This window comes from Aphis gossypii, chromosome 1, assembly GCF_020184175.1.
Source record: "Aphis gossypii isolate Hap1 chromosome 1, ASM2018417v2, whole genome shotgun sequence".
NCBI classification, from domain to species: Eukaryota; Metazoa; Arthropoda; class Insecta; order Hemiptera; family Aphididae; genus Aphis; species Aphis gossypii.
This window is the reverse complement of record NC_065530.1, coordinates 81,050,440-81,072,808: the sequence shown is the minus strand read 5'-3', so window position 1 is coordinate 81,072,808 and position 22,369 is coordinate 81,050,440. Positions and strand designations below refer to the sequence as shown.

The following is a 22,369-nucleotide window of genomic DNA, read 5'->3' as shown; positions in this document are numbered from 1 at the left end:
CGAGAGACGAAGAAAAAAAATTATGAGTAGACGACTGTAATATAAAAATACACGGAGACTGTAGACTTTTTAGAGGCTAGAGATCTTTGATAGTTCTCTTGTGGTGGCGACGGCTTTGTATTTATAGGTAGATGTAGATGGGTAGTAAACATAATTTACCTACCACACTTGTAATTAATATATTAATATGTCTATCGCCTGTACGGACTACGGCAGTAATGTGTTGAATTTTAAATTATGCTTCCGGTCGGCATAAGTCAAGTGTAAATACATATTCGGCATTTATAAGATGACATGATTTCATCATATTCTCATATTTTGGGGAACAAGATGTCAAGATTATAATTTTAAATTCACATCTAACGCGTGTCTAGGTAGGTACCAAATACCTACCCTCGATTATACAAATTAAAGCTATATAAGACATATTATAATTCTTAATTCTTGTGAATACCCAACGACCTGATGATTAAGGCTATATAATAGAATTGACGTCATGGCGATGGCATCTAGTGTAGTGTAATGTCTTTACTACATAGACATAATATTTCTAATAGATATTGAATTCCTGTATTCTCTACTACTTTATAGAGAGAAGTAAGATAATAATTATTTTGTCTTAACCGAGAACAAAGATAATGAAAAATTATAAGACAGAATTTCATTTTATTGTTTATTTGATGTAATATAACATAAATGTCCTCTTAAAGTTTATTCATATACACAATACCTACTGCTGTTTTACCGATAGGTAAGTACCTATGAAAGTATGAAATTATATTGTATAAAATATAACAATTTACCTATGTGAACACTAAACCTATTGACTATTATGATAGTTATCTAATATTGTAGGTTTGTCTTAACATCCATTGAATACGAACTAACTATTTAATGATCAAAATATCCGCATTAAAATATTTTTTCCAATACTTTACGATTTTATGTCGGTAACCTGTCCTACCTATTGACTTAGAATTTAATAATAATCAACAATACCTAATATTATGATTTATTATATTGAAATATTATCATAATAAATGAATAGTTTTAGGCAGTACAACTAAAGCTCATTAAGTTCAACTCATGGTTTCTACAACAAATACATTCTAATAGTTTTTTTAATTGTCGGTGCTCAAATGTTTCCTTTTTAAAATCATTAACTTTGAACTTTCTACACTTCGGAAAATACTACTCCACCCCTTTTTGTCAAAAGTATGAATACCTACAGTAAATCGGGACAACGAGACGATATTTTCAAAACTTATACATGTGGCGATCGTAAATTAGATACCTAATAAAAACTAATAAAAAAATAAAAATATTATTAATATCATTATTTTTTATCTATTTGTATTGTTAAACGCCGGCACGTCCCCTATCGACTTAAATTAAATAGCGATGTAGACATAATAACGTATTAATATTGCAAGTATAAAAACGAGTTATTGCCTGAATTCTACTACGTATTAAACACCTATTTTGTTTATTATTTTATTTTCGTTGTTTTCGTTATTAATCTATTAAACAATCTAAAAATCTGCGAAAAAAGGTCTTTCTCGAATAATGGCAGATCACAATCTATCAAACTATGTTCTCGAAGTTCTCATAGACCTTAGTGGTCCGTAATATTAAGAACTAAGATGATTGTAAAATGTTTATGTGTTTGATTCTATATTTATAAAATAAAGTATTAAAATTGTGTACCTATTACCTACATTATTACCATTCATACTTCATCAGATTATAATTTCTATTTTTTTTTTTTATAATAAGTTATTTAAGTTATTAAGCTTTTGAGAGAGTTTAGGGTTTGGGAATCACTGGGCTTGTTATCAAATGACAAATATTGTTAACAGTGGAACTTGGGTTTTTTATCATAAGATAAATAGCAAATTATATTGCCAACTTTATGGGTGATACATATTGTAATAGGAGTTATGAATGACTAATTATTAGGAGCTTAGGAATTACAATATGTTGGTAGGTACTTATTCCAAGCTCTCTAATAATTGAAAACATCAAATACTCAAGTCTAAACGTGTCATTTAGAAAACAGAACAAAACGGCTACTTAGTAACTTAAGTGCTTTCCTGGTAACAGAAAATATCAAGTTCCCGTGTGGTAGGTACGAAATTTGTCCATAGATAAGAACTTAATAATATTATTGTTATTTGTTGTCTATTTAATTCGATGAAAGACGTACAATTGGATACGAATATACAATTGAATTTTTTTTTCAAGTTTATTATTTACGAAATCAATAGATGCAAAAAAATATATTTATATATCTTTAAGTGAGAAAGACTTAAGACATTTGAAGTAGTCCTATTCACATATCAATTACACAACTATCTGATTTTATAGTGTTTGTCTTTTATGTTAACTGATTTGGTTTGCTAATCATTATAATCCGGTAAGTTGAAAATTTAAATATTTTTGAAATCGATTAAAAATAATGGTTTTAAAGACTGGGCAAGATTGAAGTATGAACCAGTTTTAAATTTGGTGTTAGTTTTTTCAAGCATTTGGGATAGAAAAAAGCAGATTATTCACTCATCACACAGTGCGTTAACAGCTAGTGACTACTTGTATATAGATTATACATTTGAGAAAAATGATTCTGAAATATAGTTATTTTTCAAATTTTTAAGAAAATTAAACAAAAAATTGATCTATTTCATTAAAAATTCCTAATTTAATTTTCCTGTAATTTAAGTGATACATATTTATAATTTTTGGTTGAACTTTTTCTACAATCTGAATTATTTTTAGTCAAAACAGTCAAAAAGTAAATACAATTTAAAACAAATTATAATTATATGATATTTTTATGTTTGCATTTTAGTTGGTATGCAGGATGACAAACCATCTCCTGAACCACCAGTGGAAAATAATACAACAGTGTTAAAAAACTCCATATCAATAAAACATTTTGTACCGAAAGTTGGATTATTGCATCATAGGGAATCTCTGCAACTGATACTATGTAAGCCCAAACTAATGCCATTAAAATCTATGACATTGGAAAAATTACAAAAGATGCAATCCGAAGCAGAAAAAAAATTGTCAAATAGATGATTATTTAAGTTATAAAATGACTGTGGGAATATTCAGCGCTGAAGTTATATTTGCTTTTATTTTAACTACGGTGATACTCAATCGTTATGGCAATTGGAAAACTCAAAATATTGTTGTTACAACAGCCGTACTCATCGCTTGGTATTTTTCTCTTCTAATTATCTTCGTTCTTCCCATTGATATATCATTGGTAAGTTTTTAGATTATTATTAACAAAATATTTCATTGTGTTATATTAAAAATATATTTATTCAATTATTATTTCTATAATTTAATGAAAATATTAATTTAAATACAAGATTAATTTATATATAGTTTTTATGTAACTAGCATTCACATATTTATTCATTTATTATATATGATTATTTCCTTGAATTCTAGGCAGCTTATCGTAAATGTGTTCAAGATGGGCATAACCATTACAATAATATTACAAATTCTAGTCAAGATTCATCAGCCTGTAAGAAACCCTGGAGTTATGTGCCAGAATCTACGTTACCAAACATGTGGAGAGTTGTTTATTGGACTTCTCAATTTCTAACATGGTATGTAATCACATAGAACATATTATAAGTTCCAGTTAATTTTTGATAGGTATGTTAAACATTTACTAATTTTTTATTCTACTTAACAAAATCTGTTTGATAAGTACATAAAAAAATATTCATTATGAATTATTTTTATTACCAAAGAAATTATTAAACTCAATGTTATAATGTAAACTTATATATTTTAGAATATTAATCAAAAGTTAAGGTTAGGTTTATACTATTTTACCAATACTTTTTAATTAAAAGAATAATAATAACTTATATTTTAATGTCATTATTTTATTTGTAACACATTAACTGCCATATGACCGCCAACAATGAGCTGTTATATGTGATATGTCTGGCATATTTTTCATTGTCATTTCAAATTTTTATTTACCATGAATTTGAAAAAAAACATTATTGTAATGCCATGAAAAAGATAATAATACAGATCTACTGTGGGCACTGGCGATCACAAATGTATAAAATTTGAGTATTACAGATGACTGTCGACGGTCATATGACAGTTAACGTATTAAGAAAACAATCTGAGTTATTAGGATAACTTTAAAAAGATTTGTGTATTATAATAATTATTATTATCACATATGACATATCTATTGTAGCTAAAGAAGTCTTAGTAATTTTTGTTTGTAGTCAAATTTTTTAAATTAAATAGGTTACAAACTACCAACAATTATTATTTAAACATAAGATTTCTGCTTAAAACAGGGTTTAATAAAATTTAAATTACTTAAAATAAATTAAATACTGAGAAAGCTTTCACAGATTACTGAAATTATACCTCCTCAATCAATCTTGTATTCTTATTGAATAGTTATACATAAAAATAATGTGAAGAGTAATTTTGCTATTGTTTTTATGTGCATCAAGAACAAAAAATAGCTAGTGTTAAAATGATTTTAATTTACTCATTTACAAGAGCTAAAAGTAGTATTACTCTAAATACATGATGTGTATAAAAATATCTTAAATCCTATAGAATTCTTTTTTTGTTAATTATCAAAGTATTTTTATTTTTTTTGTTTTCATTCAATTTGTATATTTATTGTTTTATTTTTATAATATTATTTGCAATATGTTAAATGTTTAATGTATATTAAAGTTATTTAAAATATAAATTTTTAGGTTTATTATGCCAGTTATGCAATACTATGTGAAGTCTGGAGAATTTACATTGAAGGACAAATTAAAAAATGCTATTAAAAGCAATACACTCTATTATAGTACATTATTGTTAATTGTTACAATACTTATAATTTACATTGCTCTTAAACCAGGAGTGCATTTAGATTGGTAAGTTTACAATATTTGTGCAGATTTCAGATACTATACAAAAATAAATAACAGTATTATATAAATTACAAAACTAATAAAGATTTAAATAGTTACCTAGTATTATAATATGATTTAAATATGAGGTTATGAAGATATTTTAATATAAAAGTATTACTAATTTAAAATGTTATGTAAACTTTTAGTTATTAAACCAATGTGATGTTTGTGTATTGTCTTGATCTAATAAATAGGGAACACATTTTAAATATAAAAATATAAAATATGTACATATTTTTATTGCACTAAGTAAAAAAAATTAAATCAAAATAATATGTAATAATTGCCTAACAAAAAAATTAATAATAAAGTAAACAAAAAATACATAAAAATAGCTTAGTTAAGAGTTGATTGCTCATTTAATTCTTGAAACAATGTATAACTATAAATTCACTGAGATTTAAAAATTTTAAGTGGCAACAATTTGGTTTCAGTATTTAATTTTCAAAATAATAGTAAGTGTTTTCTTACTTTATGCCCTATTTAGTTAAAATAGGAGTTCTGGTGTACTCAACATGGAACTTTAAGAAATACTTTTTAACTGTTGCTATTTGGTCCACATCAGGATAATTTGATCTCATTGTTAGTGATAACCAATAATTAAAATATGTAATTTTTTACCAAATATATAAAATAAACTTGAGATTATTTTGATAACAATGATTTAAATAGATTTTTTATTAGATTAACAATATCTCATTTCAATAAAAATAAATAATGTGTTTCCCTATAAATATTGAAACATTAATTTTACCAACAACGAAATTCTTGAAGATGTTTTAACATAAATTAAACATGAATAAGGATAATTTACACACTGTTAAACTAAAGATTTTCAATATTTTAGAAAATATGTTTTTATTGTTAATTATTAATTATTTTTTATTAAAATTATAAAATATTTTTTTTATTTCTTTTAGGCAAAAGTTAAAAGCTATCGCATCATCTGCTAGCAATACTTGGGGATTATTTCTATTAATATTATTGTTAGGTATTGCATTAGTGGATATTCCTAGAGAATTATGGCGTTCTAGTCAAATTGATTATACATTGAGAAAAGTATACTTCAAACTGTCAAAACTAAATACAGAAAAGTTAGAATCCGAAGGAGCTTTAGAAGATGTTCTTGAAGTACTTATCTCCTATATTATATTATTTTGAAATATGAAACACAAACTAAAATTTTTAATTTTTACATTAGTCAATAAAAAGTGTTAGTATCAGTATAAGTCCAAATGATGCATTGTATGATTGTTTTCAAATAATTTTGAAAAAAGTTCCCGAGGATCAACAAGATTTTTTAAAAAATGTGCGGTCAAATTCAAGGAATCATACAACACCTCCTTCAATTGGCATGCTAACTCGTCTTCATAAACAAGTAATACAAGAAAAAATATATTAAAAAAAAAAATGATAATAATGAGCTTAATACAAGTTAAGTTTTGTGAAAATTAATAGCCTAATGGTTTGATCAAATGATGTAGACAATGCTAGACCTAATTTGCTAGGACACCATCGTAAATTATTGATTGGTTGAGTTGATATTAACTGATTTTGAATCAGTTGTAATTTTCCTGGATTTGTTATCTTGTCTCCATCAGATTCAGTTTTATATCTATCTTCAGGATATATATATTTCCACAAGTATATTGAACCGTTTCCTCCTGTAGTGGTAAACATTTCTCGATTTTGTGGTAAATGTCTTACAGTCCAAATTGTATGTTTATGTACATTATTCTTTATGTAACCAAAACCTTTTGTAGGATGTTGAATTTTAATATCGAATACATAAAAATGTGATTCTATCGTCGTGACTATTAATTTATTCATTTTGATATCTCTTCTATCAAATTCTAAACTACAAACTCCATTTGATACATTGGTTTCCCAGCGTAATGCCATTGCTCTTAGGTCTAACATTTTTATGTCACCATTATCATAACCAGCACAAACAATTCGTTCTTCAGAATTGTAAGCATTTCCAAATGCCACTGTCCAACAGTCTCTCTTTGTAGCACCAACTGCTGTTTCCATTTTTGCTACAGGTAATTTTTCTCTTGGATCCCATATTTTTACTGCACCATCCTTCCCTCCTTAAATGGTTATTTTTTTAATCAGTAAAAATACAATTTTAAGTAAATATTAAACAATAAATATAATCAGTGTATTATAATGTTAATACCTGTCACTAATTCTGGTGCTCCACACCCAATTCCAAGCCCTCCAATACCATCGATGCAATATATAAGGCCTTGATGAGCTTTTACCGAATAGAGTGATTTAGCTGAATATTCCAAGTCCACAATCTCTAAGCCACCTTCAAAGTTTCCAACTGCCAAGTGTCTTTTATTGCTAGAACTCGATTGAAACGTAGCACATTCAATGGCAACTGATTTCTCATATTCTTGAACAGGTTGAATACCATTATCATCCAACCCATAAATGTTTATAACACCTTTCAAGTTTGGTTTGCCACCAACTGCTGTGAACTTAGCTGAGTTGTGAATCCATTGACAATCTTTTAATTGGTAATTAACAGACTTTTCCCTATGAATAATGATCTGGGATTTGCTTAATGTATTCATTTTCTAAGTTTCTTACTTTTAAATATGTTAGAGTAAAATATTCGATTAGAAAATGTAATGAGAGATGTGTAAATATTGTTGCCATGGTTACTTGTAAACTGTATGTGACATCAATGAAATACCTTTAAGTAGGTAATACAATAATTGCTGTATGTAAGTTTGTTATCAGGCTGAAATAAATTAAATGAAGCAATGTATTTTTATCATTATACAATTTATATTAATATATATTGTTTTAGTTGATTGTTGCTGTGCATATGTATCATCGTACAGAGACACAGGGTAATTTAATGCTAGAAAAAGCCATTTTCTTGGAAGACATTAATTCAAACATGACATCTAGAGAACGAAAGTTTAAAAAAATGTTTAATAAACCTTCAAAATTGGATAGTTATGCAGATACATCAACAATAGGTGAGTTAAATTTGAATTGGCTGTTAATAAATATATATAAAAAAAATTTTTTTTCTTATAGTTAAATGTATCTATGTGTTATAATTTATTATTACTTTTTATAAAAGCAGTAAAAAACGATGAGTTATTTTTTACTTATAAATTATTACTTATTATTATACGAGTCTATTTCAAATTAATATTTAAGTATAAATTTTATACATAATATTGAATTAAATTAATGAACTTTATACTTGTAGAATGGTATTGGTGGTGTCGCTTACATCCTATGATGCTTCGAGTTTTATCAGTGATTACTGGCGTGCTATCAGTTATTATTGTGTGGTCTGAAATGACATTTTTCAAAAAGCAACCAGTGCTCTCTATTTTTGCTCTCATGGTGAATATGGCAAAACAAAACAATGATTATGTTATGATACAGGTAACATAAAAAATAGCTTTCATTGAAGACTGTATGTAAATGTTGATTTTTAATTGTCATCAAATTGTTATTACTAGGTATTATCCACATTATCTATTGCTTATTTGGCATATTGTACATATTCAACAATATTTAAGATAAAATTGCTTAACATATACTACCTAGCACCAAACCATCAAACTACTGAAAGTAGCTTAATTTTTTTCGGACTGTAAGTATTTTCTTAGATTAAGATTTATTTGAATTGGAATCATTAAATATTACCATTATAGGCTGTTGAGTCGTCTCACATCACCAATGTGTTTAAATTTCCTTGGACTTATTCACATGGATAGTCATGTGATAAAAAGTCGTATTCTTGAAACTGATTACACCCAGGTAAAAATTTGTTATATTATTTAATTTTAATTTTGACTAAATCAATTTTGCTTTTTTTTAGTATAAATCCAAAACAAGTACAAGTAACTTAACATAATAAAAATTTCCACCAAATGTTTATTCTATAATCGTTTGTGTACCTATAATAATATAATTTTAAATATGTTTTGAACTATTTATGTATATTTGAAATTTTCTATTTATTTTTATCAGTTGTCAAAAAATTAAAAATTTAAATTTAAAAATACTTTAAAATTTACCTAGTTAGATAATTTAATATAATTAAAGTTCTTTAAAAGTTAAACAAAATATATTTTGACTCTTCTTAAGTTATTTATAGACATTCGAAGTTTTCAAATATTTTTATTCTATAAAAATAAATGTTGATAAAACATTTTTGTACTTGGTCAGAAAGCTTACAAATTTAGTACAATATCTCACATAAGTTGTTTTTAAAGATATATAAAAATAAATTTACAACATTTATTTTTGAATAATATGAAGATTAAGTTTATTTAAACTATTTTATTATTTTTTTATTTATTTAGCTTAAATTTTAATAAAATTTATTAAATGTGTAATTTGCTTTTTTAAAATTTAAAAATTTAATATCAAGTTCCTATTAATTAGATCAAATTGAAACAAAAAAATCTAAAAAACATATTAACATGATTTTTATATAGATATTTTAAGTTCAAATTTAGACAATTTTTAAACTAGAATAACAATATTAATTACTTTGTTGAAGTTCAAAACATCAAAAAATATTATTATGGAAATACAAAACTTGTGTTTATTACACAAGTATATACACAATGATATTTTCGAGTACAATATTTTTCGCAAAAATTAATTCAACCTACAGTTGTCACTTGCCTTTACTAATACTAAATTGCATTTTTTTAATAGCAATATTAAAAAACATGACAAAATATACTTAGTGATCAGCAGTATATCATATCGTCTACTAAGAATTGTTTTTTTTTTTTTTATGTATGATAATTTATTATTGAATTCAAATTTAACACATCCATTGTAGAAACTTCTTAATATTAGTTTGGATGCTTACAGTTTTGAATTTTCTGTTTGCTTTTACGGCTGGGCACAAATAATCTTAAACTTTTTTTACCTTGAGTTATTTTTTTCAGATAATGGGACATATGGATGTTATTACAATAATCAGTGATGGTTTCAATGTATACTTTCCAACCCTCATACTTGCTGTATGTCTAGCGACTTATTTTAATGTTGGAACTAGAATATTGTCCGTATTAGGATTTCCTCAGTTTTTAGAAGATGATGATTTGGTGATCGATTACATTCAAGAAGGGCGTTTGCTTGTTGTTAGAGGTAGATTGTATGACATTGTATTAAAAGCTATTAGATGATACTTAACTTGTTTGTTTTGAATTTAGAAAAAGAAAGGCGTGAGCGTAAAATAAGAGGTAATGAAATGCGTCGTAAATATAGAGAAAGGTCATTACCAAACACAAATGAAGATATTGAAGAAAGTATGTATAACATAATATTTTGTGACATAAAATGTATAGGTTTAATGATCAATAATGGATTTCTCAGGAGTTCCACCTTCTCGGAAAGAAAACATGAAATCATATTTATTGGATAATGCTGATCCCATTGATCGATCTTATCATAGCTACAGTACGAATAATACATCTGAAGTAGAGAGACAGTTGCCCAGTGTGAGTACAAGACCAAACAGTACGTGGGAGCCTCCGAGGAATATATTTAGTGATTTATAATTTTGGTCGAAATCAATTATTTTATGTTTCTATTATATGAAATGCATTGCCATAAATATTTTCTGTATGTTGAATTTTAATGTGTTAAGATTAAAATAATTTCTACTTTAAAATATGTATTATTATTTTTTTTTTGTTTGAAAACAATTTGTACACTATTTTAATATTTACTACATATTATATTATAATATTATACTATTGAATTAAAATATCTGTTTTTAATAAAATATACTCGATTAAAAAGAACATTGTATTTTGATGATTCATTATATTTATCAATTGTGTTTGAGATTGAAACATTTTTTTCTTTTATCATAAATTAAAATAATACTTGAATACTTAATTAATATCCATCATTAATAAAAACTGAGAGGAAGTTAATTACAAATTCATAAAAAATAAATATATTGAAAGTATTGAAAGGACTTGAAGTAAAATGTCTATGTGAAATTTGAAATTTAAAAAAATATTTAAATCTGAAATTCAAAATATACAAATCAGTCGGTAAATAATTTACTTAATATAAAAAATATATCAAGGTTTTAATGATGTATTTAGTCATATTGTAAAATTATGTTTAAATTGGTATGGGGTTTGAAATGTGCGTCATATTGTGTTATTAAGCAATAAAAAAGTTATACAAATAGTTGATGAATAATAATAATAATATTATATACCTTCCAACAAGTTTGAAAATTCTAATACATAAAAATTAGTAATAATATTTAATTAACACAGTTGGATAAATTTGTATTTTAACAATTGGAATGAGTAAAAATTAGGATACTAGTTATAGAAAACCTAAAACTTAACTTTAAAATTGTTATGTGATTTAAGGATGTACCTACTACCTAACTTAAATTAATTCTAAAATAGTATACTATGTTATCATTGGTATCCTGTAAAAATCATTATAAGTATTTAACATTGACTATTAACTACTTAACTACATCAGACATCTAAATGTTAAACCTTGACCAAAACGGATAACTCCTTTAAAAATCTTATTAGTTATTATTTTTTTTTTTTAATTAGCTTTTTAAATCTTAATTTTTTATTTCATAATTTTATATTATCAACTAACAATGATTATTTTTTGAAATTAATTACTAGATAGTAGATACTTAACATATATATATATTTTTTTAAATAGTTAAGTAATTAATACCTAATTAATAATATTTTAATCATTTTTATATTTCAAATATTGTTAACAATACAATACTAATACAAATACATTGCATAAAAAGTTGTCTGAAAATAACATATGACCTATGCCAATAATATATAGAAAGTATGATTATGAAAATATTTAATAAATAATAATAATTAATAAGTAGGTAATAACAACAAAGATGATAAATAATGATAACCTAATAACTAGGGCTCGAATTTTAAAACACAATAAGCAACTAAAAATCATACGACTGTTTTAAAAAGCAAAAAAAAAAGTATAGGTATTTATTTTTAAAAAAAGCATGATCAGAAATTAACACGAACTAAAAATGAATAAAAATGTCTAAGAAATTAATTTAAATTAAAAAAAAGAATTGATTACCATGTATTTCTCTAGATTTGCATTAGTGAAACTGACTCAATGCATTTTCCGACAGAATCTTAAATTTTTTCATAGAAAACGACTCTCTACATCTACCTACTGAAGTGATCGGTGCATACTTCATACAACAGGTTTCAAAATTACAATACTAAATCGTAAATTTTGAAATGGTCGATATCGATGTTAAAGGCATACTGACCGAATGGGGACCCCGTTCTAGGGTACAGGTACTGCAAGCTATAATATTATGTAGATCGATAATCTATACGTTTAATATTATTTAATAAACAAGCCGACAACGAAAACAATAATAATCCTATATAACCGTTGTCCGCATTCTGGGATTTTACTACATTTCTTAAAAATGTACAGCTCACCTAAAAAAATCTGGTACAGACAGACAGTACTCCTATCAATATTTAAAGTTTAATTAATTTTATTTGAGTTTTTGTTTTAGAATTGTTTTGTGACAAAAAAAAACCAGTATAAATAAATTTATTTAAGAATGCTGTACAAAATTTAAAGTTTAATTTTTGATTTTTCTTCTGTAATAGTACAATATATATTCTAAATGAGAACACACAAGGGAGGAATATATAATTTTCAAGGGAATAAGATCCATAAATGAGCCAGTGAACTTAATACTACTCAAATAATTAATGCTTTATTTTAAATCATTTCTGTGCAGCGAGGAGAACAATTTAATTTAGAATCGATAATAGTGAATTAATATAAATATATTTTTGATAAATTAATTGCGAAACAAACTTGATATAAGAGTTAGAATTAGAATATTATCCAGTGTCATGGTCGTGGCGCGAGCTAAGTAATAAAATAATAATAATAATAACTGCACGACGGTGCGTGTGTATAGTACATAGAAGCGTAAGTTGCCCATTTAAACTGTGTAAAATACAGACAAATTTTTTAAATGACATAACTACATAACTAATTTTCTAATACATAAATTAACTCCTGGTAAATCTAGTAAATTCCAAAACATCAAAAATATTATGTATAATGTATTATTGTAAAAATCATCAAAATCGTACGTTTAGAAATAAGTCATAAATGAAAACGTGTAAACTTTTTAATGGAAATTCATATTAAATTCAGAATCATAGAAAGCACAACATTCGTTTCTAGCGTCGCCGTTACTCGTTGCCATAGAATATAGATAATAATAATTCTTTATTATTATTATTATTATTTGCATTTGCGTCGATGAAAAAAATTATTGATATTACAAAAAAAACCCTTCGTAAACTACTTGTAAAAATGGCTAAGTAAAAAAAAAAATATAAGAGTTGGAAAATGGAAATAAAATATTATTGATAGTTAATTAGGTTTTTTTTTAAGATAAAAGCGCATAAATTCACATTTATTAAAATTCAGAAATAAATAATTTCTTCAACACCACGGAAGTAAGTTTTCAATAATAATCTTTGATACGTGTTTTTTTTTTTTAATCTGGCCACAAAATCGAGTGACTTCGAAACAATAAACAGAATTTATTGACACTGCAGTATTGGGTATAAGTACCGGTCCGTTTGTCGAAAACGATCAGTCTCCTTCGACCAACTCAAGCCTTCGACATCTAGAAGAAAAAAAAACAGCCAAGAAGGATCGCAGTTGAAGAAACCGACCAGCGGAACTAATAGTTACCACGACGATTGGACCAGCTATACGGTACACCGGTGCAGACAACCAGCCGCCATCAAGCCATTTCCGTGGACGACGACGCATTGTGGAATGCCTACTTCACCGACTGACGGCACGCACCCGACGAGCACCTCTCAGGGTTAGTAATCGACTGTCGGCATCGATCCTGGCCAGACGAATAAGTCCTCGGTCCGACGAACGCCCTCGACGTGCCGTCGAACGGTGCCGCAGTCGCTGTGAAACAGGCGTCCGACAAGAGAGTGAAGCCGACTTTAAGAATAATAGTTACTACGACGATCAGACCTGCAGCGACCCGGAGCCGCAGACGAGGTAAGTATAAGTGGAATATGGTTCCCGGCGATACCACTATAAAAAAAACGCGCCAACGCTAATACCCCTAGGGTGGTGTGGAAATTTAGCAGTTCTTAACAACCCGTCATCAATAATATTATTATCGAATGAGGATTATATAATGTTGATCGACAAAAAATAATTAAACTACACGATTGGATATTACTAGATGACCCCGTGCACTTCGTTGCCCGTTAAAAATACCAAACATTTTGATTAATTTGTTATTTGATATTCGGTTTAACGGTGTTCAAAACTTCGATATTTTCATTCACCATTTTGATTCTCAAAAAACTTGTGAAAGCGCCTCTTTAATATGCGAATTTTCTAAAATGCTTTCTTATTGCACACTAAATTTGTGGTACGATTTTACGAATGTACCGTGGTGTAAATTGTAAGCATCGATTTATCATTGTTCGGGCTCTACGTTTATCAGTCAGTGAGTTACTCAAGTAATAATATTAAAATATAATATAATTATCCATGAAAAGGGTGTTTAGATGTGTGATAGTCGCCACTGATGGTCATTGGTAGTAAATACCAGAATAGTGATGAATGATTATCAAAATGTGTTAAACGCGAAAAAAGCGTATCACCGACAGTTGACTACAAGTTTACGACATGACATGCTTATACTTTGTATAGCCGACAACCGTATATTATTATGACACTATAGTCTAGGTCAGTGGTTCTTAACCGGTGTTCCGTGGACTTAATATAAGTGTTCCGACAAAATTTTAAAACCAATAGAAAAAACTTTATTTAGTATTTCTATTTTCATTTTCTTAACATTTTGACTTTTAAAACAAAACACAATGATATAAGTAAGACGTTTTCCTGACATATTCGCAAACTGTTTTATGTTATACATTTATTGTTTAATATATTAAACAATTAAAAATTAATTTAATTACTGTTTTATTTTACGGCTGTGTTCCGTAAAATCCTCATAAAATGTTCCGTCATAATTTTATGATTATTTTTTAATTTTATAATTTAATTTTATGTTATTTTTTATAATGTGTTCCGTCATTCGAAAAAGGTTAAGAACCACTGGTCTAGGTACACAATGTTCAGTACGAAAATATCACACAAACTACGAACGAAAATAAAAATATACAATCAAAATAATACGTAGTCCGTATTGATTTTCAGCAATTATTAGTATCTTCGATTCAAAGTTGTTGAGGTGTGTGTTGTGGTCATAAATTATTCTATTAGCAGGACAATATTCGACTTACCTATTTATCGGTTTTGGGAAAACAAAATATTTTTTTGGTTGGTAGTAGCTATAATTGGTATGAAACGTTATTTTGCAATATTAGTTCCAGTTATTATTTATTTCTAATCTTGCTTTCAATAATTCGCCATTTCTTCGAATATACTGATTAAATTTAATAAAAACACAAATCATTTCTCATTATTTTCGTTATACTTTATTGGTAAATAAGATCTATAGATACACTAATGTGTTTTCGGGGAAAAAAAATGTTCAAGGGTCTTGCAGTGATGGTCTTGAAGCAAGTCTGACGAAATTAACGAAACCGAAAGACCTGCAATTTTAATAAATTACTACCTCATTGGCCGTAAATAATTGTGACTTTTAAATAAACAAAAACTCATTAACTTCGAGAACTCCAACAAATCTATTGTTAAAATATGATTTGCATATTGAATGTCATGATTATAATGAGTTGAAAATATGTATCTGGTACTTGGGTGTTTAGGTATTATCTAATACATTTATATTATGATTTTTAGAAAGTATAGGTACCCAATAGTACTATCCATACTATACTAATTATGATATGGTATAGTACATTAGTAGGTACCTATAGCATTGTTTATCGCATACACTCTGTTGTAAAATTTAGATACTAATGAGGACTTCTATGCAGTACACCATATTTTAAATAAATTATAACTATCGATCATAGTAAGTAGGTAACATGAGAAAAAAAATGAACCTAAATTTATTTTTTAGTTACGTGCGACTAAAAATGTTGACGTCTTCGGCGGTTGTTCAATTTGTTTCCCACTTCCTTCTGGCTTTTTGGCTTTAGCTTACGGCCTCGTGTGACCAACAACAGGATCTAACGACTAATTATTACAAAGCGACAAAAATGATGAACAAAAAGTTTTTAAAAAAGCATAATATTCGTTTAATTATTATTTTCATAATATTATCACACAGTATTGAATCCTAAATATCTAATTTTAAATTTCTAAAAAAAAAATAACTGTTACACAATGTTTATAAAATGTAATACCGAAATATTAAGTTAAAATGTTATAGTATTTTATTTCAATAAAAGACAATCTTAAATGGTACTTACAGCTAGTTACTATAATATATAAATTTATTCTAGAGCCTAAAATTGTTAATTAATGACTTGAAAAGAATACTTAACAGTTTTGATTTAAGTAGGAGTAATATATATGTATATAAAATTAGTCATTTTTAACGATTTTCTAATGACTGAAAATAATATGTTTATTTAGGAAGTTAATATATTTTTTTTTTTTTAATTATTTATTTTGTTAATAAATTAATAGTTATTCATAATATATCACACTTTCATACAAAACAACATTCTATTAAAATGTTAAACGATTATACAAATTTAATTCTAATATATTACATACACACACACACACACATATACCTTAAAAACTAATATTGAACAAGTCTTCCGAAAGCTTACAACTTCAAACGTTACCTAATCGAAGAAATGTATTATCGCACAACACGTCATCGGATTGCAAAAATATTCTAATAAATGTCTAATATATATATATATTTTTTAATAATGATACGTCTGTGAGTGAGATACCTATTTAATTAAGTCGCGAAACTTGCAGCGTAAGCGTTCGGAAGAGATGTCCATACGACAATTAAAACGTAAATAATAACAATATGTACGTTAGAAATAATTATTTACGTTTTAATTGAGTAGTTTTGACTAATTATATCGCGTCTAGTTCACTAAAAGGCCTTTAATCGGGGAACACTCGTCGTATCGTTACGGTATCGGACATTACGATATAATCGTTACAATAATTAGGTACCCTATTTTTGTTACGTTTTCCCAACCCAAAGTCTATAATATTATGTCATTATTACGACGTATAATTTTTAAATGTATATTTTATTACTAAAATTTTTAATCTGAACGGCGAGTGTCAGCAGCTAATTAAAGGCCCGTGAGACTTTTGTCGAGCGCAAAACATGGCAAACGAATAACAGTCGTAAAACAGTGTATAGGGTATTTATAAAATAATAAAAATAATACAATAATAATATAATGTGTTAGGCGCTTACGACCCGACTGTTATGTGGGGAAGGGGGTGGTAAGGTATGACATTTTTTTTTTTTTTTTAATGTAAAATAATAAGAGTTATAGGTTAACGACGACGCAAAAAACAAAAGTCGTCGTCGTCGTCGTCTTAGTCTTCGTTGTATAATCCTCATGTCAGGTAATCAGGTGACGGTTCGGAAGACGTCCGGTCGTGATTCATGAACATCGGATTCGGCACTTGAGTCGGATGCGGAAGTGGACCGTTGACGTTTGGCGTTCTCCTGTAGGCCATCAGCCAACACGAAACAGCCACGGCTACGGCCACTAGCGCGAGCAGAGCAGTAATGACCAGGGCCACGATGAGTCCGATTACTGATACGCAAATGTCTTCGGCGGGTTGAATAATCGGAGCTAAAATGGGGAGGGATGACAAAAAACGAACAATTTTAGTACGAGCTTAAAAAATAGATTCAAGTGCCATTGTGTTGTTATCGTCGATAGACGAAAATTCGTGGCGGATATTAAGCATTCCAACCTCCCATAATGTTTATACTACCAATTATATCGATGGGCCCCTTACCGACTAGGTATTTTCTAGCGGAGAATAATATTATTGGTGATCTAAAGGAATATGACGATCTAAAGACACATGATCATACAAATGTATTTAATCGAGGTGTATTCAAGCTCTGGTAAAATGTATTGGTACGTAATAAAATATATATTCTTTATTAATTAATAATTAATAAAGGCATTTTATAAAGGTATGTTGGTCGTTCTGCAATGTATAAAAGCGTTCGTATACTTATTCTGTGGCAGATACCTACAGCTTAAAAAAATTAATGTGACATATTTTTTTTTTAAATGATCAATATTTAACAGTGTAAGCACTGTACGTGAACTATAGTTTTAAGTTATGATATGTATAGGTAAAATAGGTAAATGCCAAATTGTAAACACTGGATTATATTTTTTATTTATTTTTAGAATGTTATGTACGTACAATTAGTACACAATTCTTAGGAATTAACTTTACCGGGATCTGCCGACATTCTCGGAAAAAGCCAGCCGACAATTAATAAGGGGCAGCAACTGTTGCACCCGAAAAATCACAGTATACTTAGAATTTGCATTGTAAAATTAAATATTGAACACACGTGTTTCAATATAAAACTGTATTCAACTGATTCGGAATATTCCTCTTATTTGTATATTAATATCATTACTATTATTATACTATGAGTAGGTACATAATATTTAAGAAAATTGTAATAATATTTTTGTCTTGTTTCTCAAATCAAGTAAAAATTGCGACGCATGCTGCACTGTCAGCTGCACCAGTCTATGATATAATATTATGATGTGAATATATTATCATTATTACCTACATCCTGCACGGGTAATAGGCAAGACCGGAGAAAGTAAAAGTAAACGAGAGTGGGTCAAACGTAATCGGATATAACTCTTGTCGTCGATGACGTCAACTGAATAGGTTTATTCGGCGAAGAAAAAATCGAGATCGACAAATCCGTATGTTAGAAATAAAATCGTCGACGCGCTTTTGATCTAGCCCTCCACATAAAGGTCAACGAAGACGTAGGTATATAATATTAACATTACAGTAGGAGGTGCATATTATAATAACCGAATGAAATAATGTTATACAACGTACCTTCAGTCGGATCCATCAGTCGTTCTTCTCTGCGTTCGAACGTTAAAATGGCGTTCGATTCGATCGTGATCTCCTCTCTCAGTTGTCCTCTTTGGACAGACTCTAGTGCATCGTCGTCTGGTTCGTTGTTTTTAGATATTTCACGTCTCCTGCGTCTTCCAAACGCGTTGTATCCGCGGCAATTTACCTGCAAGCAAGGACAGAACGACGAGTTATTAAACGGTGCAGACACGTAGTGGCTAGGGATGAGCAAAGGCGGGACTCTCGACAAAAAATCAATCATCTGTCCTTACACTTTTTTTGCTAAGTCGATTTGCTAAAATTATTAAGTCATGAGGGCCTGTAGGTATTCGTTAAAAAACAGCGGGGGAGGGGGGGAGTAACGTAGGAATATTTGAGACAGAGAATTTTCCAAAACCGAGATATTGATTTGACGGTGCATTAGACGTTTAGACTCATGTTTTTTGTCGACGATCGTGTGCGACGATATAAAAATTTGGTATAACTATAAACACCAAGGTATGATCTCTACACACCTACCTCCTAATATAGTCTTATTAGACGTGCACAATGACAGTGGGGATTACTGATCGTATGTACAAATCGTTATTGTTTCGCCCCACCACATCGTTACATCGTCGGTACGCGTCTACAGATAATACTGAATAAATTGTGAAGGCACATTCGTCATTGTTGTCTCATGCTTGCGGCTGGCGCAGTTTTATCTAACCGTATTGTTAATTATACAATACAATTTATTATATTGGAAGCGCATACTCATCAGCGATTTTTTTCTTTAATTAACTACTTATTTATATACTAGTTATTAAATTTTACTTTAGGTATGATATAGATTATAGGTATCTATATAGTCTCGATGAACTATAATATATTTTCCAAAACTTAAAAGTTTTATAGCAATAATTTTTTACATTTTTTCAAATAAGAATTGCACTTTTTTACCATAAATTGTTAAGCATATGATTTTTTCTTTAAATATTGATATTATTATATGTAAATTGAGTTTAAAATCAGTAGTTTCTGAGTTATTAAATGTTACCTATATTCTATTAGATCCATAACGGTACGCAGGTTATGATGATTTTTAATTAATATTAATCTACTAGTGTTTATTAATTTAAAAAAATTGTCTAGTGGAATAAGTTATAGAATAAATGTTAGGTACATATTATATTTTATTTTCAACATTTAAAAAGTAAAATTATATGCTTATATTGTTTAACAATTTACATAAAAGGAGGGGAGGTTCTAATTAAAAAAAATAAGTTTATACTGTCATATGACATCTTTAAACAGTAGAAGTATTTAAAAATATAATCTCGAAGCAAACTTAAAAAAAAACTAAATACGAATAAATTCAATTTGGCTGTGAGCAGAAAACTATAGGTAAATGTGGTATAATTTTTAAATTTATGCGAAAGTGTATTCAAATGTAGGTAGCTATTTATACACTTTTTTTTAAGGTTGCCGACACGTTTCGATCGAAACGATGGACACTGTCGGTGGAAAATGTCATTTGTGTTGTACCGACACTTAATAGTAATTATACGTACCGGTTGGCATTTGCCGAAACACACGCGTATGTTACATTGGAATCGTATGTTGTCGGAACTCGGGAATTTGAAGGCGTTGAAACCGGCCAACAGAGATTGGGTATCCGCGTTGTAGTCCCACTCGCCGAATATTGTCGGGTCGGTCGCGCATCCATTCTCGTCGGTTACTATGTACTCGTTCTCGACATTGTCTTCGATGGTTTTGGCAACACAGCTTCTGGCGTACCCTCCGTAGATGCCTACAATACAAGGATAGGCCATTATAGGTTAATACATTTTTATTGGCGACGGAAATGACAATGTGACAGTAGGTTCCGCCACAAAAGTCCAAATATTAATATTAGAAGTTTTAAATATTTTTAAATGTTAATTGGAAATTATAATTAATTTATAATCAAACACATGGACAATTTAATAATATCTCGGTAGTTGGTACACAATACGTGACCGATATTAATTTTTAACAATAAACATATTATTCTGTATAAATCGTTTTAACACGTACTCGACGGCTGGACGTCAACTTGTAACATTAAGTTGTCACCAATTTCGGCTGAGTCGATTTCTTGTCCAGTGTGCGTGACGATCTTCATCAGACACGTAGGCGGCGGTCCGGTATTCGCTATTGTACCAGCCGTGGTTAACATGGACACGTTAAAGCCGAGCGTGACGTTCTGTTCTCCAGTGTTGTACACGCATCGTATATGATAGGCTTGGGCTTTGTAAGTCACCAATTTCGGATGTTTCTGTATGACTAATACAAAACTAGCCTGGCCCTGTTGTACGCAAGAAATTGTGTCATTAGTATAGGACTATTAGGAACAGTAGTTTTTATCGTCGGTGATGATATTGCGTATAAAATTTGAATATTACGACATGTCCGCGAGTAAATAAATACAAATTAACACCTATCGTTTGTTAAACTCACGTTGATGTGTATCAGTCCACAATTTCCAAAGCCGACTTTGAATATTTCAGTTCTGGGCGACGAGTCTGGTGCCATCGATACGACTCGTCTACACTGTTCGTTCTTACTGTGACCCTTCACGTAAAGCACTCCGTTAAATCCTTTTTCTGTAATGTGGATTTCCACTTGCACTCCATCGGATAAACACGTGACAACCATGTCCGGTCTCGGGAAGTCCGTTCTAAGTTGTGTCGTGTTTTCTGAAATTTTTTTTTTTTATTTAATAATTTCGATAAAGTGAATCAACAATTAATACACGAAAACGGTATTAATTGAAAAAAAGTGTTATAATAATTATTATTATCATAGAATAGTGTTCGTCTACATACTCGGTACACATTGTCCGTAGATGTTCAAACTGTAACCGTGTTCAGTCGGACATATGCAACGTCCCCTTTCGTCAATGATCAATCCTCTATCCAGAGCGCACACGCAATGGCCGCGTTCATCGATCTTGTATCCCAGCTCGACTACGCATCTACGGCATTCGTCTTCTTGGTTTAGGGCCGTGCCTGGTGGACATACGCATTCTCCATCGTCGTTTCTTACGTAGCCTTTGTCAATTGGACATTTTGAAACTGAAAGAAAATAAATCCACATGTTGTTATTTTATTATAACGTAATCCATTATGACAAAATATTTTAGACGTAGGGCTTGAAACGTTAAATATTATAACGTATTTAATAAATAAAAATTGTATTAAAATGTATACACTTTGTTGAAACGGGTTTAAACGATAAACGAAAAACATTTA

General features: G+C 28.7%; 3 protein-coding genes across 3 annotated transcripts in view; 1 reads left to right on the top strand and 2 right to left on the bottom strand.

The window, feature by feature from the left end:
* Positions 1–1,932: 1,932 nt before the first annotated feature.
* Positions 1,933–10,777, top strand: LOC114126777 (LMBR1 domain-containing protein 2 homolog). Its single transcript, XM_050197222.1, has 13 exons — positions 1,933–2,128; positions 2,849–3,271; positions 3,463–3,626; positions 4,764–4,931; positions 5,891–6,101; positions 6,172–6,348; positions 7,795–7,969; positions 8,209–8,390; positions 8,468–8,601; positions 8,663–8,768; positions 9,917–10,118; positions 10,184–10,279; positions 10,347–10,777. Exons 2-13 carry the CDS (start codon positions 3,098–3,100, stop codon positions 10,529–10,531), a joined length of 1,974 nt encoding a protein of 657 aa, XP_050053179.1. The 5' UTR covers positions 1,933–2,128; positions 2,849–3,097; the 3' UTR covers positions 10,532–10,777.
* Positions 6,350–7,576, bottom strand: LOC114126781 (dynein axonemal assembly factor 10). The gene is made up of 2 exons (XM_027990792.2): positions 7,153–7,576; positions 6,350–7,063 (listed from the first exon to the last, which is right to left on the bottom strand). The coding sequence occupies exons 1-2, from the start codon at positions 7,553–7,555 to the stop codon at positions 6,396–6,398; spliced, it is 1,071 nt and encodes a 356-aa protein (XP_027846593.2). The 5' UTR covers positions 7,556–7,576; the 3' UTR covers positions 6,350–6,395.
* Positions 10,778–16,608: 5,831 nt separating the features above from the next.
* The window catches only part of LOC114126776 (uncharacterized), a 126,000-nt gene continuing 120,239 nt past the window's right edge, over positions 16,609–22,369 (bottom strand). Inside the window, exons 154-159 of the mRNA XM_050209554.1 lie at positions 21,944–22,192; positions 21,576–21,814; positions 21,153–21,423; positions 20,648–20,886; positions 19,074–19,260; positions 16,609–17,812 (exon numbers count right to left, since the gene is read on the bottom strand). Coding sequence (XP_050065511.1) covers positions 17,571–17,812; positions 19,074–19,260; positions 20,648–20,886; positions 21,153–21,423; positions 21,576–21,814; positions 21,944–22,192 — 1,427 coding nt within the window. The 3' untranslated portion in view covers positions 16,609–17,570. The remainder of the gene's footprint in view (positions 17,813–19,073; positions 19,261–20,647; positions 20,887–21,152; positions 21,424–21,575; positions 21,815–21,943; positions 22,193–22,369) is intronic.

Bases quoted from the DNA above. Each gene is read 5' to 3' on its own strand.
- LOC114126777 (XM_050197222.1), top strand. From the start codon at position 3,098: ATGACTGTGGGAATATTCAGCGCTGAAGTTATATTTGCTTTTATTTTA. The intron at 3,627-4,763 runs GTATGTAATCAC...ATAAATTTTTAG, and splicing joins ACTTCTCAATTTCTAACATG to GTTTATTATGCCAGTTATGC. The intron at 7,970-8,208 runs GTGAGTTAAATT...TTATACTTGTAG, and splicing joins TGCAGATACATCAACAATAG to AATGGTATTGGTGGTGTCGC.
- LOC114126781 (XM_027990792.2), bottom strand. From the start codon at position 7,555: ATGAATACATTAAGCAAATCCCAGATCATTATTCATAGGGAAAAGTCT. The intron at 7,064-7,152 runs GTATTAACATTA...TAACCATTTAAG, and splicing joins AGCACCAGAATTAGTGACAG to GAGGGAAGGATGGTGCAGTA.